At 34.1% G+C, this 16618-nt stretch overlaps 1 protein-coding gene across 10 annotated transcripts in view; it reads left to right on the forward strand.

Annotated features, from left to right (window-relative positions):
- GRIK2 (glutamate ionotropic receptor kainate type subunit 2) overlaps positions 1–16618 on the forward strand; it is a 411568-nt gene that overhangs the window by 146327 nt on the left and 248623 nt on the right. For 9 of the 10 annotated variants that reach the window (XM_040551172.1, XM_040551173.1, XM_040551174.1 and 6 more), the window contains 3 exons: positions 8874–9055; positions 12825–12878; positions 15653–15826. In XM_040551172.1, coding sequence (XP_040407106.1) covers positions 8874–9055; positions 12825–12878; positions 15653–15826 — 410 coding nt within the window. The remainder of the gene's footprint in view (positions 1–8873; positions 9056–12824; positions 12879–15652; positions 15827–16618) is intronic. The other variant, XM_040551178.1, reaches the window with a different exon arrangement.

Consider the following 16618-nt stretch of genomic DNA (forward strand, 5'->3'; position numbering starts at 1 on the left):
TTCTTCTGCGACTCTGAAGAAGACTTGGTGCTGGTAGATCACTTGGGGGCTTTGATAAGAGAGTAAATACAGGGAGCTCAGCACTGCAGAGCCGAGTACATCTAAAATTTTTCTCCCAGAAGGAAGAGTTGTTTTCATCCAAAGAGACCTCCGGAGTTCATTCTGGCACATGCTAATATTATCATGGATTACTAGTGCATCTTGGCTTGCCCTAATAAATCTAATTTCTAAATTTTCAATTGAAGTTAATCTAAACAGAACAGCCATACTCCCTGAGAAAGGGTTTGTTAAATATAATTTACTTTGGCAAAACTGCTACTGAAATCAGTTACAGATACTTTTTTTTTTTTTCTGTTATAGTGCTATCATTTTTTGTTCTGTTAGGAATCAAAATTAATAAAAAATACATATAGCACACGAATAATATTCTGATTGTTCTCTAATTCTTCAACTATAAGACTGAAAAATCATTCTAAAATGTTCAACTCTAAAGCTGTTAATAAGGATCTGTATTAATTACACTTACAGTATGGAGATAAACTTTTCTGGATTATGTATTTCTAGATTTTTTCCTTAAAGCTTATTTTCCATTAAGGACACTTTACACCATTTTCATACTATATTTAAGTAGGTTTAAATATAACTGATGACAAATTAAGGTTGTTTTACTCTTCTAGCATTGGGTAAAGTGATCTTAATGTAGTAAAAAGGCTAAATATGAGTAAATCAGGCTGTATAATATAAATAAATCAAACTGTATTTTCCCTTCATTTGTATTTTCTCTGTATTTTTTTAATGATTTCTTCTTCTGTATTATGCTCTTATATCCAAAGAACAGAAAACAGTCCACTGTTCATGTAGTCCTGCTAGAAGGTGCAATTTCTGTTTTTTTTTTTTTTTTAAACCCTTTCACTAGAGTTTTTTTTTTTTTTTTTTTTTTTTTAATACAGCTTGAAGATGTTGTAACTAATCTTGAGAGTTCATAGGAAATGTTTTCAAGATGTTCAATATCTGTGAATCACTTTATAGCAGTGAACTGTTCTGGTGGATTTGAAGCATGTTACCAATGACCAAGAAATTGGCATTCTCCTCCCTCCTAACCATACTCCTTTCAAAGTCCAATACACAATGATATTTTTCTGAGACATAATCAGAAAAATTGGCAGAGGGGCATCTGGAGAGAAGAAGGGTACAGAGAGGTGTGAGAGGAAACAACTTGCTTAAAATAGAGAAAATATTCTGGTAGCTCAACAAAGCAATATATTATTATTTTTTGACTTTTTGAGATTCTGAAGATAGGGGTAGCATTTAAAAGAGCATTACTGTTCTTTTGTACAGAAAAAGGTTCATCTGTTCAGCCTACTGCAAAGCGCATTTGCTTGCATTCTTCCTGTACAGCACAAAGGCAGCATTAATGGAAATGATAAATAGTTTGATGAGCAGGCCAGGTGGCATAGCAATGGCTTGCAAGACTGCTGAGCTGGAGACACAGGTTTTAAAACAAACTTGGGGCTCTTGCTTCCTGGACTGGTTGAAGTTTAACATGTCTAGGAGGTAATGTGATTGATCTCTTTGGAGGAAGATGCCAGCTGGAGAGCTCACAAACTGCTCCTTCAGGATTCTCCTTAAAGATGAATTGATGGCAGCTTCTGAAAAGAGTTACTCACACCGCATTCTTCCCAGCCATTCAGAGGTAAGACTCTATCACAGTGGCTGGTTAAAGAAGGGATTGAGAGTTTAAAGGGAGAGGAAAAAGGTGTCCCTGGTGAAAGAAACTGCAGGAAGTACATTCCCAAAATGCAGCAACTATTTCTATACTGTTGAAAACTAGATTTGTTTAGGAGCCTGTCCATGCGATTATTATTTTTATTATTATTAATTACGCTGGGTTTCTGTAATACTAATAAAATAAGAGGTTTGCATTTCATCTGAGGGCTATATTTTATTTTATATTATAAATCAACTGTGTTGAAAGTATTTCAGGCTAAAATAGACAGATATTTCCTAAAAATCATGGTGAAACTAAGGATTTATTTTGTCCTTAGTTTCACTATCCTTGTAGTTCTCATGTGATGTTTCTCCTTTCTTTGGAGGCACTGGTACTTCTTTTTCTGATTAGCTACACAAGCTGCATACCTGCCCTTTTGAAACTGTCTGTTGCTTATCCAGAAACCTTTTTTCTCAATGTGTGATAGCTCACTACTTTTATCCTGAAAAACCAAATTGTCCATGGACAACAGAGCTGAAGATTAGTTTTGGATTAACAGTAGCTCAAAAATTTACTGCTAATATATAATACTCCACTCTTGTTTGACCTAGGACTACTTTGGTTCCTAGCCATATGCAGAGAGTAAAAGTGGAATCCCAGAGATGACTGAACACCGTAGGAAGAAGCAGTCCTCCTTGACTCTCAGGAGTCTGAATCAACCAAAAGGACCATATCATCATGACGGAAAAAGAAAAAAAAAAAAGTGGAAAATGCAGAAGAAATTTTGGCAACATGTGAAAAAGAAAGCAGACAAAGAATTTGTCTGGCATTGCCTGATGTATTCAGGACTATATGCTAAATAGACTAAATTAGCTAGAGCTCTAGTTGTTACTGAAAGATATTAACTCTACTGAAGAAACTCGTAAATGTATGATGTCTTACAGCTGTTGAAAATTGAGCTGGAAACATAGAGTGTTACTATAACGACAGTGGCAGAATTTATTTGTATCATATATGGGTTGCCCATTTATTTCTGAAGCATGTATTATTTTGATATTATTGATAGCACCAGTTCTAACATTTTTCTGGATTTCTGGGTGCAGAGGGGAAAAGGAGAAGATAAGCGACAGTCAGGAGTTAGTCAACAGTTTGATCCAGGTGTTGTTTTTCACATGCAGGACCTTGTTCTTTTATGTTATCTTTTCAGTGCTTCTGTTTTCCTTTAGTAATGAATAATTCCCTTCTGCTCAATATCTAACCTAGAAAAGAAGGGGAAAGCATTAATTTCAGAATGGTTGGAAAGCACTGCAGGCAAAACAATCTAAAGTCAGGGGTTTTACTTAATTACTTTTAAAAACAAACTTCTAACCAAGGACTTTGCTACTGAACTAAAGGATGCAATTATGTGTAATACCTATATTTCCCCTCCTTAGGCCAAAAGAAAATTGTGAATTTTCACCACTAGTTACACAAAGTCCATCAACATTTAACCTGGGAGGGTTGTTTTGTGTAACAGTTTCCTGCTGCTTTGTGTGTAATGTCTTTTTCTGTCACCCTGGGCCACAGTCCCTCAGAGAAGTTCTGGCACAGGCGTGCCCAAGGCCGCGGCCTTCCTTCCCCTCAGCTGGGCTGCCCTATGGCACGGAGCTGCCTCTCCCCAGGAGCGGGTCTTCAGCCCTGAATGGCTGCTATTTTCTTTCCCTGATCCCTTTGAGCCACGCTGCCTTCCTTGGCACCTGGTAGGACTTCTCAGTGTTGTTTGCATTGGCTTGGGGATGGCTGGAGCTGGTTGTGACCACCACTGGCAGGTCATGGTGTGGCCCCACACTGGGCCCTGCTGTAATTTGTACCTCGTATGAACAGTAATCTCCAACATATTTCAACTCTGGTGCCTTCACCCAAGCATAATGGAGAAGAAAATGTAAAGAGAATGCATGTTTTTGTTTTTCTTGTTAATTCTGCCATTTTCGCTGAGGGAATTCAGGGCGGCTTTTCTAGGAAAAAAATAGACCTTGCCTGTTTTCCTTCTAAGCTTTATATACTAGATGCAATATAGAAGGAAACTTACAGCCTTTGAATTATATTTACAAGAGTCTGCTTTTGAAGTCAGAGCCAGACCTGCAAAATGTTTAGCCAGTCTCAGCTCCCAGCACTGCCTGAGTGAGGACACGCTGCTTCTCAGCACTTCACCCATTGGAGCTCTTACCTAGAAATAAAAGCACCAGACGTGGGTATGTTCATCATGATGTGGATTTTGTTTTGTGAGGCATTCCTCTGTAGTGAGTGGCAGCGGTCATGGCACAATGTCACCATCACTGTCTGTCCCACCATGTGCTGTGCACAGGGGGCCTGCAATGAAGGCCACTGCCCTGCCTTGCCCAAGGGTTTTGATTTTTGACAACGTGCCCAAGGGAGCCTTACAAGCTGGAGCTGTTGAATTTGTGCCAGCATGGATTTGTTGATTAAAGTGTGGAGGAGGATGAACAAATACTCCTTGTAGCAGATGGCCCAGTGAACTACCAAAGTTGGTAGACTGGAATATGTTTTGTGCCCTACCTAATTAATCTGAACTTAATAAATATTACTAGTGGCAGGAATTGCAATGAAAAATGTATGTCAAAGTCATAAGAATGGAAGAATGTGTTAACTGTAACTCTTACTAGAATTAAATATGCTTAAAAGCTGTGCAAGAATACTATGTCCCAAACTTCCTTTATCTTTAAAATATGTTTAGAGAAAGTTCGTTGGTTGGAGTTTGTGTCCTGACAGTTATGAAGAAATAAATACTTAATTCATTTGTTTTCATGCACCCTGTTCTACTCCAGCACTGAGGTCTGATCAGTGAACTACAGAGGTGTGCATTTGCAGGTTTTCTTCCACCCATTCTGATGTTCAGTAGTTTCTGCTGCTTCTGTACTGCTTCCCTAATGTGGTGCTTTGTTTATTGCTCATCACTTCTCTCTCAGATACATGGATAATCTAGGAAGCAGATACTATACTTATTAGAATGCTCCCCTTGATGGTATTTAATTGCCTTGGTAAATTTGTAATCATCTGTTTTAAATTTTGATGGGATTTTTTTCTTCCTCTGGGGAAGCCTGATCATGGCAAGACCTATGAAGAGGAGGACTTTTTTAATTCTTGAACTGTCCAGTTAGGGTCTTGAGGAGAACATGAAGTGGTGCGCTCTTGGCTCACCATCGTGGGTAGTGCTCTGAAACACAACAAAGGTAGTTTGGAAGAAACTATTTGAAGTATTGACTCTCACCTGCAGCAGTCTCTGTCAGCCATACAGTATATGTTAAATTCACAGGAGTATTGTAAGCTCCTGTAGGCCGTAAAACACTTCTCACCATTCTGTAACAAACCTTGGGCCTTACAGTAAAAGACCAAGGTTCTAAAAGGTAGCAATTGCATTGGTGCAAGAAATGGGGATAGACCAAGGGATCTGTCAGTTTAGAATGTCCTACTTTTGTTTACTAAAATTTTGGAACCTATGGGCTTGCAACAGAGAAAACTAGATGCCCTTTTCCACTTCTTTCCATCCCATTTTACCATTTCTTGACAATCTTAACTGTTTCTCCTGTCTTCAACTTGCACAATTGATGTAACACCTTCACGTATAAGTAAGACATACAAGTTAGGCATTTTGCCCTTCTAAATAAATGATGCTCAAAAGGAACATTTTTTTTTTTTTTTTTTTTGTCCTTTGCTGTTGAAAAGTGATTCATTATAGAAATATGAGAATAAGGACTAAAGCCCAGGTGTTTCCTCTCTAAGATAACTGCCGTAACCATCATAATAACAAGTGTCTGTTTGTCTTCCAGTAAGCAACTCCAGCTGCAGATTTTGATAACAGTGCACTTAAGAGTAGTCTACAATACTTTATTTATTCCTGGCCTCCTGAATGAAATAAAATTTGATTCATTTGGGGAAAACAAACAACAACAACAAAAAACCACCACACATACACAAAAAAAGACAAATGTATTTAAGATTGCAGAGATCCTGAGGAAAAATTCATCATGCTGTTATCCAACAACTGTGTGGTTGAGATGCAGTTTGAAATTTTCCTCAATTTGGACAGCTGCGTATTTTATAATCACTGCTTCAATTTAAGACTCTAGCAGTGATGCACTTCTGAATCTCCTATCTTCGATCTCTCTTAACATATTTTGGCAACTAATATTTATTTTTCAGATAGCTTTCATTTTTTCTGTACATTCCATAGATCTTATTTTTTGAGGAAAACAGTATAGATAACGGAACAATCCAGTTTCTTTCTTAGTCTTAAGGAACTGGGAAAGGCTTGGGGACAATCCTAAGTGTTTTTGTTGGCATGTTATTGTCTTTTTTTTTTTTTTGATAGTCTTAATAAGGATAGTGGTGCATGCTAGATTTTGTTTGTCAAAGTTTTACATTCAAACAGTTGTTCTAGGTCATCAGAAAATGAAGGTAATTTGTAGTAGATGGATAAGCTTTTCAGCTAAAGAAAAAAACACCTCCTCAAGATGGCTTTTAAGCGTATTTATTCAAGGTCATTTAGAAATCAAGTATTAAACCCATTTAAGCTTCCATTAAATACATTAATTCATTTTCTGTAATACCATTATGACATTTGAGGTAAATATGGCAAGTTTTTTTATTTGAATTATAGTTACTAAAAGTACTATTTTCACAACCGTGTGGGCTCATAACTGCCATTTTCTCAGAGGTCACATACATTCTAGCTATTACTTCTTTTTGTCTTAGCAAGCATGGACCAGTTCTAGTCGTGATAAAGTTCTTTAGTTTCCATATCTGTTCTGCCCTCAGGACCTCTACCAGAGATAGCCAATAAGAAATTTCTGTGATTTTTTTATTGTTGGCTTTTATTTCATTTTCAAAGCAGGACAAACAAAACAAAATAAAGTAAGTAAAGCCAGACAAATCTAAAATTAGACATGCCCAATATAATGCAATAAGTCAAAATTATTTTAGTTAAAAAGTTTCCAGTTGGCTTTTCGTAGCAAACAAAAATAATATGGAACATGTGGAATTATTTTTTATCCCCTCTTGAGCTAAAACATTTTGCTCTAACCTTAAAATTTTGGCATACTCTTATGTAGAAAAAACGTTATCGTTATTTCACATCATAACTTTATAAGGAAGATAATCAGCACATACTGTCTTACAGGATTTATTTTTTCACAATACTTGAAGTAATGAAGATCCTATAGAAATGTTTCATAGAAGATGGAAATTTGGAAGATAATTTAACTATCAGTAACAGTTGTCTCAGTTTGAACAATGTGTGTGTGTGTGCTAGGAGTGTTACCAAAAAAAATGTGATGAATATGAGATATTGTATCCATGACACAGACCTGTGAGTGAAGAAAAATTTCTTAAATTGATTGCACAGCAAGATTGTCCTCAGGGAATTACTACCCATCTATCCCAGATCTATGCTAGTACTCCGTTGCACTAGGAGCTACTGTTTCTGCCCCATCATAAACCCCTCAAGCAAGAATGCATTTGTATAGACTACTTAAAATTTTGTATGGATTCAGAATGTCCTACAGCCTTCCTCACTCTGCCTCTGAACCTGAGAGATCTACTGGATTCCTCTGCTGGATCCCTGCAATCTTAGTTTAGAAAAGTTTTGTATAGTAAGCAATAATTTCTGTTCCAGTTAATTTCAGCAGCAACTGTTGAGAAGTAATGTGGATCTTTTGCAGGGTCAAAAAAAGGAGGGATGATTAAATAGAGGTGACTGACATTATCTTTCAGATATATTCTCTACTGGTCTGATTCTGCTGGAAATGATTAGAGCTATGATTTTTACAATCTAAAAGTATCATAACAAAACATCACAGAAGTATTTTGTTGTTAAAATCTCTGTGTTATGTTGTTAAACAAACACTGTATGTTGGAAAAAGACTATATACAAAACCGAAGTAAATCTTCTGTATAGAAGAGGTTATAAAAATTTCTTGTGGAGGCTGTAGTATACTTCCATGTTACATTAAATATTTTCCTGAAATCAAGACAGTTGATGTCTTGACATCAACTTTGACATCCAATCGTAACAAGGGAGAATATTTAGAGATAAAATACTATATATATTTTTATACAACGTGCCTGTGATAAGTAAATAATAATAAATAATTTCTATTAATATTTTTTGATGAAGTGAGCTATTTCAAATTTTAGAAACACTTAATTTAGGCCATGACCCTGCTGTAAATGAAATCCTAAGCAGAGGTTCCATTTTTTGACAGTCCGGTGTATTATATGTGTTCAGGAAATGTAATGGTGAGCAGTAAGCCTTGTTACTGCCAGTAAATATAGCATCCTCTAATGTAAGAAGGAAGTTAGCACAGCACAATACATCTGTTTTGCTGATGTTAAAATAAGCTGCTGCTTCGTAGGAGGCAGTCTTTACCCTGTCATTCTAAGACAGTTCAACAACCTAATATGCACTATTGGTCACAGACCAGTCAATGATATGTACACCACACCATGGACTGGTGTGTTGCTGTGAACAGCAAGATTTTTGGAAAAAAGTTTCTGCATCTACTTCCATAGTAAAAGTTAAATAATTCAAAATGGGATTATGAAGTATTGAAGAGGAATGCAATAACATAAGTCATTTAGTCATTGTCTTTGCTGCTGCGTATATATTTTGTTACCTGTATGAACAAAACAGATAAATTCAGTTAGTACTATCATTTGGATTATCCAAGAATGTTCTACAATGCTGAAGTGATCCACAATTTTGTATGTAAACCTGATAGATTAGTTAGGAGACTGGCTAGTCAGATTACAAATTCTTAGTCTGATCTATCACTTTAACTGAAGTAAAATAATTATATACATTCTTTGAAGAGGAATATCATAATTCCATGAAGGAAGATTTGTCGTTTGTAATGTAATCCTAACTGAGGCTGCTTACTGTCTGTTAATATTAAGGTAGAAGAAAGATGTGTGATAAGAAAGTACTGGGAGTGCAGATACTTTATTTTTATTTTTATTTTTTTATACTTTTCTGTGTATCAGTGGCAACCTATTGAGAAGGGAGAGAAAATCAGAAAATTTTGAATGTTTGTAGTAAGTTGTCCTGCTAGCAAATCAGGTTCTTGTTTTGATAATTTTCTTTTCCTTTGACTCCTCTATTTTCTTTAAGGCCTTATTCGATTACAAGAGCTCATCAAGGCTCCGTCACGGTACAACCTGAGACTAAAAATCCGTCAGTTACCAGCTGACACGAAAGATGCAAAGCCATTGCTAAAGGAGATGAAAAGAGGCAAGGAATTCCATGTAATCTTTGACTGCAGCCATGAAATGGCAGCAGGCATCTTAAAACAGGTAATCCTCATTTTGCTTTAGATAGCCTAATCTTCTTCAACCCTAATAAATGAAAGTAATATCCAGTCTTAATGGCATTTAACAAGCAGTAGAAGTGCATGTTAGTTTTACTGAGGCCTAGCTGAAAATCGGCCAAGGCTTTCAGAGAGAATTTTACTGGTGACTGTAATGGTAGCTGCTTTCATGATGGCTTTTTTTTTTTTTTTTTTTTCTTTTCTTTTTCTTTTTAAAGAAACTGATTGTTCCATGTGTGGAGGAAAGGTATTTTACAATGCACTTCACAGGGGAAAGATGCACCATAAGATGTGTCAGCGTTGCAACTATGAAGAATTGGTATTTTGGGGAATTGATTAAAACCATGGTTTTAAATGCTTGTTTAGATTTGTTTTGTAAAATGATTTTTTTTTTTCAGTTGAAGCTTCTAAGTTGTGGGCTTTTAATCAGGTAGTGATATTTGAATAGTATTTTACCAAATGAACACATTGTGATCCACTGGAAGGCTAGAACTAATAGATATATTTAGAACCATATTCTCCTACACTGCTAATAGCACTGTAAAGAATCTGAATACATTTGGATAGATGCTTTCAAGTGTTTGCTCTGTTGCATATAAGTAAGATGAGTAGGCAAGATATAGCAGAATCCCAAATACTTGCAGTCTTTATGTTGCAGAATCAGATTCCAGTGGTGTCTTCCAAGAAAAGGTGGTGATACAGCGGTGTACGAAGGATGTAATTCTTAAAAAAGCTTACTGTAACAATGAAATGTGCAAAAATGCATGCCTTTGTGTATCTCCTTTAGTTTAGTGAGTGAGCTTCAAAGACTGAGAATTTCTCAGATGCTGTTTTTCTTTCCTTTTTTTTTTTTTTTTTAATTGAGCTATAACTTGCAATAATGATAGGAAAAATACCTAAAACAAAACAATATAGTACATTTCTAATGCACAGCTTTTAGTGACTTTAATTCATATTTATATTCTGTTTGCTATCATACTGTATGATTTAGTTTGAAAAACCAAGTAAATACAACCTCTAAGATTTGAAAAAAAAAAGTCTCTCATTTAAAGGTACTTCGGGGTACTGTTTTGGGTACAATTAAATATGATAGTAAACGTATATGCATACTATCATTTGTTACTTTATTGTGCATTGATTAAAATACTCTTATTAATTCTTAGTCACTTGAATATCTGCTGGTGGTTTTTGCTCTTCACTTAACGTAAGCCAGCCAAATTAATTCAATTGTTTAGTCCAAATCATTAAATGTATATTTAATTATTTTAACATCTTAAAAATGCAGATGGAAAATATGTATTAAAGGCAGTACAAAGCTGCAGTACTAAAAATAACTCCATCAATGTACTTATACTGCACCTAGTACATTTCAGGTGAAAATAAATTTTTCTTTCAAAATATAAAACGTGAAAAAAATAGGAGAAGAAAATAAAAATATTATAGGAATGAGGAAGAAAATAAAAAGCATTCTGTAATTAATCATGTCCCAAGACTCAACAATGGGCATTCAATTTCTTTAAATCAGATTATAAGCTGTTTTATCAAGCCTCTCTGCTCATCCTAAAGGTTATAGAAAGAAGTTAAATGAACAATTCTTTCATGAGTGTTTAGACCTTTTTACAATTTCTGTAATCTTGAAATTTTCCATCCAGCACCGATATTGCAATGTTTTAAGTATGTCTAAAATTGGTAATTCTGCAGCTGAGCATGAGCTCCTGCTATCAAAATTGACAAAAAGTATGTTAAGATAATTTGTTATTTAGAGATATAATTCCAAAAGCACTGTGTACAGGTGTTTACTAAAAATGTTAATATAAAAAAAAAAAAGGTCTTTATTTATATAAAGATTCATTTGCAAACCATGAATTAATCATTTTTGGGGGGAGAGAAATGGAGATATGAACTTGGGGAGACATGACAAGGGATTTCATTTTGGGAGGGATTGGAAGGATTAAGAATGAAGTTGGCTGGAATAAAAACAGGTTGGAAATACAGAAAAAACAGTACTTTGAGAGGCCAGTGTAAAGGCAATTACTGTTTTCTGGTCAAAAATACATTGTGGAATGGAAAAGAAATTCCCACCATTCAGACTACATAATTAAATCAAGACAAATATCAGTGGTAACTGCATCACCAGGGAAACAGGGATGGAAGACAATATTTAAATAGTTAGTGGAAGCACTGGAATAACGAAGGCAGAGAATTGACAATGTTTTCAAGAGGAAAAAGGATTGATGTCTTTTGAAAAGTGAGGAAAGTGAGAGAAAGAAAACCTGGAAAAGACACTATACCAGAACATAGCAGAATCACGAATATTCTTGTGGGGAGATTGTTTGGAGAATGGAAGTCCCCTTATAAGCAGATAAGGTACAGATGGCTACAAGCGTTTTAGGTATAGGGAAAAAGATAGCTTGATTTAAAAACATTTATTTATTTATTTATTTATTTATTAAAAGCTAGCTGTGTTTGGTGTTATACGGTTTCTAATGAAGTTGTGATATTTCTCATGAGATAATGGTTTTCCTGTGTTAAGCAGATTTTAAATTGCTGTTGGTAGACTATACTACAGTTCTATATACAGGTAAAGACATCCTTTGGCAAAAACTGTAACAACACCTTTCCAGTCTTGTCAAAGATAAAAAATCTGATCTGCAGCTGCCTTTTCAAATTTGTTTTAGCTTTTCACTTTTATTTGGAAAAGAACATACAGACTAGTCATTTTCTCAGACAATGTTGCAAGTAAAAAAGCTCTCACTGTCTTCAAAACCGATAATTCTTTTGTATACAGATTCTGCTATTGTGACAATTGTATAATTATTGCCATCAGTGCATTTAAGGAGGTGTAACTGGTAGAAACTTGGCAAAGAATTCTGTTTGTAATTCTTGGAAAGGAAGAGAATATTCCTTATTTGTATAGTTTTTTTTGTTGTTATTGTTATTGTTTTTTTTTTTTTTTTTTTTTTTTTAACAGTGCTAAAATTAAGTAAAAATTACTATAGGTACTTAAATGCTTTCATAAATCATACTAGACTATTGTTGCTTTTGAGCAGAGTAAGAGGATATTGTTTATCTGTATCTGCTTTTCAGGTGAAACTGTCTGTAATGAATAGTGATGAGACATCCCTAGCTTATTACTTTAAAAGCATATCTACAAATATTTATTCTTATACTGTTAACAAAAAAGTATGAAGTTTTAAAATGCACAGTTGATCAGTAACTATTTGATAATGCAAAGTTAGCAAGACAGAAGAAGTTACTATGTATTCTGCTAGTGAAACTTTGAATCAGGAGTATTTTCTTTCATGGTTGGAAAAATGTACATCCAAAGCATAAGCTTGGGTCCTTGTTTTAAATGCACAATATTGTTCATCAAAATAGAAAAAACATATCCTATTAGGTTATTCTTTTTAAGGGGAGGGTTTGATAATGAATGAAAATATTGTCAACTGAAAATTTGTGTGGCAACTTAATGCACCCATTAGTATGTAAAACTATAAACCTCTTTCACATTTACTGCACTAAACAGTCTAATAATATTCTTTCTATCAGAAGATCTGCTTCATAAATTCCTTTAATAGTCAGTAATCTGCTCTAACTGCTAGGAAATGACTTGCTTGACCTAATTTTAGTACAATTCCAACCCTGTAGTCTGATCCCAGTAGTGTTCTTCTGCAGCTTTTCATTTACCATGTTAAGTGTGATAAAAATGGATTGTGTGTCCTCAGAAACATTAATCTTTTGTTTATTTTTTTAAGGCTTTAGCTATGGGAATGATGACAGAATACTATCACTATATCTTTACCACACTGGTAAGTGGCTTATAAAAACATACGGTGACATCTAACAAAGATGTCACTTTCCTTAATTATATTACCTGACAAAGTGAAAAAAAAAAGGTCTCTCTGGATTGGTGTGTAAGTACATGATGTTTTCTCTATTGAGTTTTCTTACTTTCAATGAAAACTCATCAGGATGGTTTAATTATTGTTCAAGAGTGTGCCTGGAAAACTGACAGACCTGAGAAAACGATCGACTGTAGTACAGTTTAAAACTTTTAAATAGGATTAAGTACATAATACAGTTGTGTGCATTTCTCTGTTTTCATTTATGCTCAAATTTGCCTATTTAGATTACAGTTCATTAAGGTTCTTAAAACACAAGTCATTTCAAGCATGAGACAGATGTGCCATGCTTGAAGTGACCTATGTTTAAAATCATATACATGTTTAAGTCCTTAACAAAATAAATCCTTTGTGGTAGGATGGGCAGTTCATCTCAGAATCTCAAAACAAGTTTACGGAAAACATTAATGTGGAAATAGCTTGTTGAATAGAAAGCAAAATAATTTGTGAAGCTCATTAGAAGTGTAAAAGCAAAATACCCTTTGCAAGTCTCTCTCTCACTTTAGAAGGTTAAATTGTGCTATCACCTGTGGATTCAGGATTGCATGCAAACTTCCCTCATTAAGTCCTAGGTTTTCTGTCTTTTGCTGTTGGTGAAAATTGCTTCTTTGAGTGGTATGCTGTCCATACATACCATGCATTTAATTTTTATTCTTAAAGCTATGTTTATAAAACAGGGTTTCCATCAGACTTATTTCCTTATTGGAACACTAGGTTTTTGAGAAGGGACTGGGATTATATGCATTTGGAATTATCAAAGAATAATTTAATGTGTGCAGACAGATGATAGATTTTGATTTTGCAATGTAGCTTTGGAACCTGCATCAGAAATTAGTTGTTTTGATATATTAATTGCTTCTTACCTGACATGTTGAAAGTCCTGTCAAATAAATTTTCCAGTCACAGTGTTTACAGCAGTCTTCTGCATACTCTCCTATGATTGATTCAGGGTCTAATGTAGTAGCTCATTAATACGCCAACCTGTGTGTTTCTGTAATATATGGATATAATATTGTTTTGTACATTTATTATATTCCAGTGTAAACATGAACGTGTTTGGATTAAATAATTACACCTGGGGTTCTGAGTTTTTTTTTCACAGTAAAAATAGAGAGTTTTTAAAGGGAAAGATGTAACATACTTATAGTTATTGTTGGTCTTTCCTTCACAATAGAATATTTTGTTTCTTTAGAAAGAAGACATGAGTTAGGTTATTCATAAATGTATAACTTAAAAACGTTTTAGCACCTGTAGCACCTTAGGTGTCATGGAAAACATTATCATAATTACTAGCTATAATTGAAAATGGTTAGTGACTGGTTGATTTTGGGGAGGCTCAGTGTCAACAATGAATAATGAATTATATTCTGTTTTTCCATAGTACATATTATATTTTCTTCAGTTCTAGTCAATAAATAAATGGATTCAGACAAGTATTACACCCAACACTACCATTTCATAGAAATGTAAACTGCATTATACTGCCAACAAGAAAAAAAAAAAAGGAAATTAAAAACAAAGTTTGAATGATTTTGAGAATGTCTGTGTTCAATGAAACTAAAAATATGTTACAGAACAGTAGTGTCTGTGATTATGTCACCTCATTATATCACTTCAAAATTTTATTTAAAAGGAAACAAAAAATAAGAAGCAAACCAAATGAAAATTTGTTTGGGTTTAGCTAAGACAGTTGTCATGACTGTTTTGTTAATCAAAATTAAATTTTAGTTTTATTTCATTTTGTTTTATTATTATTTTTTTCTATTTAAAACTTGATCTTTTACCCAAATTTCCTATTGTCTACATTGTTTCTAAGGATTCTCTCAGGATTGGAGGATAACTGGAGGACTGGAATAATCATGAGTTTACTTGCTTGATCTAAAATTTGATTTTCTTCTTTTTATTCATTTACTTTTGCCTCTGTGTGTGCTGAAGGGAGGTAAATATACATACGTGTACATACATATATATTAAAATTACATCAGTTGGCAAAGGTTATGCTTGTAGAGAGAAATTACTAATCAAAGATATGTCTGTGTTTGGAAGTATGATTGATAAATGTGAAGAATGCTTTTGGTTAAATGTAAAAAATAATCAAAAGCTGCAATAAGTGAAGGCCATGTACATTCTCCCCATCCCCCACTCCTTTTTTAATGGTTAAAGGTCAACATTAAAGTTTCATATGGACTGAAAATACAAGGAGACTGTTCTGTTTATTTTTATCATTTAAAGTCTGTTTTGGTAAGCCAAATAAGAAATGATTAGTAACAATATTTGTAGCAATTATTAATAAAATTTATGCCTACTGGAGCATTTCTGACTAATAGGAGATATAGTTCTGCAACTGAACTTACCCTAAACAGGCTTTCTTTTTTTTTTTTTTTTTTTTTTTTTTTTTTTTTTTTTTTTTTTTTTTTTTTTTTTTTTAAGGCAATTGAAGCTTTCTCTCTTTGTCAGCCAGCTTACTCCCACTTACTCCCACTATAGGGTCAGCTGACTTATTTGCTCAGCTGAGTGATCTGCTCATCGGTGCAGACCCCCAAATAAACAGAACATACTTCTTAGCATACGTAGCACTGTTGTTCATGAAAATGTCAGTACTGCAAATGGGTCTAAAAACTGAAAGAAGAATTGCAGTATATTAAAAGATTTACATGATGGTCATTTTTTTTTTTTTTCAGGACCTCTTTGCCTTGGATGTGGAACCCTATCGGTATAGTGGTGTTAACATGACAGGATTCAGAATTCTAAACACGGAAAATAGCCAGGTTTCATCTATCATTGAAAAGTGGTCTATGGAGCGATTGCAAGCACCTCCTAAACCTGATTCAGGTTTGCTGGATGGATTTATGACGGTATGAATATCACTGTTTACTGTTCCTGTCAACGGAAAAACTTCATTTCTGTGACTAAAATTGTTTAGAGGCATGAGGCCAAATATTACTTTAATCTTTATTCAGACAGTTGCTGGGGTGTTTGTTTTAATATTCTGTAGACTGAAAACATAGCATAGTAGCTTTACTAAAAAATCACACACACTGTATTTTTCTAAATGATAATACCACATTGTAAATGTATTAATCCAGTCTGTATTTCCCTTCTTGGTGAAAATAGTGTGGCATCATGTCAAATCCCAACAAAAATCAAGCTAAATCACGTCTCCTTCTCTATATTTTCTTATTTTATTCATTTAGATATCTCTTTCATAATGATGCTTATTTTTTTAGTAAGTGAAATTTCTACTATTTCACTTCTGCATAATTCTTTTTTTTTTTTAATTTTATTTTATGAAAATTATAAAGAATTCCATTTTGCTGTCCTTTCCAATTTCTTCACATTGACATAAATAGTTCGATTTTTTTTTTTTTCCCTTCCATTGCCATTATTCTGGTCTCCCTTTAGTTCCTGAAAATCAAAATCACCTTCATGCAAATAAACTTTCATTGCTGGGTCTTAAGTGACTTTCTGTTCATTAGCTAAAATTAAATCTAATATTATAGTGGTAAGGAAGGATTTGTTTGAAAACATATCCTGCATTAGGACCAATTTAATCTTCAAATTTATTAGAAGTTATTGCAATTTATTTATCTAATTTTCCACTTAGTCTGGACCAGGGGTGATGTGTAACACCTTTGCTGACAGAGTTC

The sequence above is a fragment of the Cygnus olor genome, chromosome 3 (genome assembly GCF_009769625.2).
Source record: "Cygnus olor isolate bCygOlo1 chromosome 3, bCygOlo1.pri.v2, whole genome shotgun sequence".
NCBI lineage: Eukaryota > Metazoa > Chordata > Aves > Anseriformes > Anatidae > Cygnus > Cygnus olor.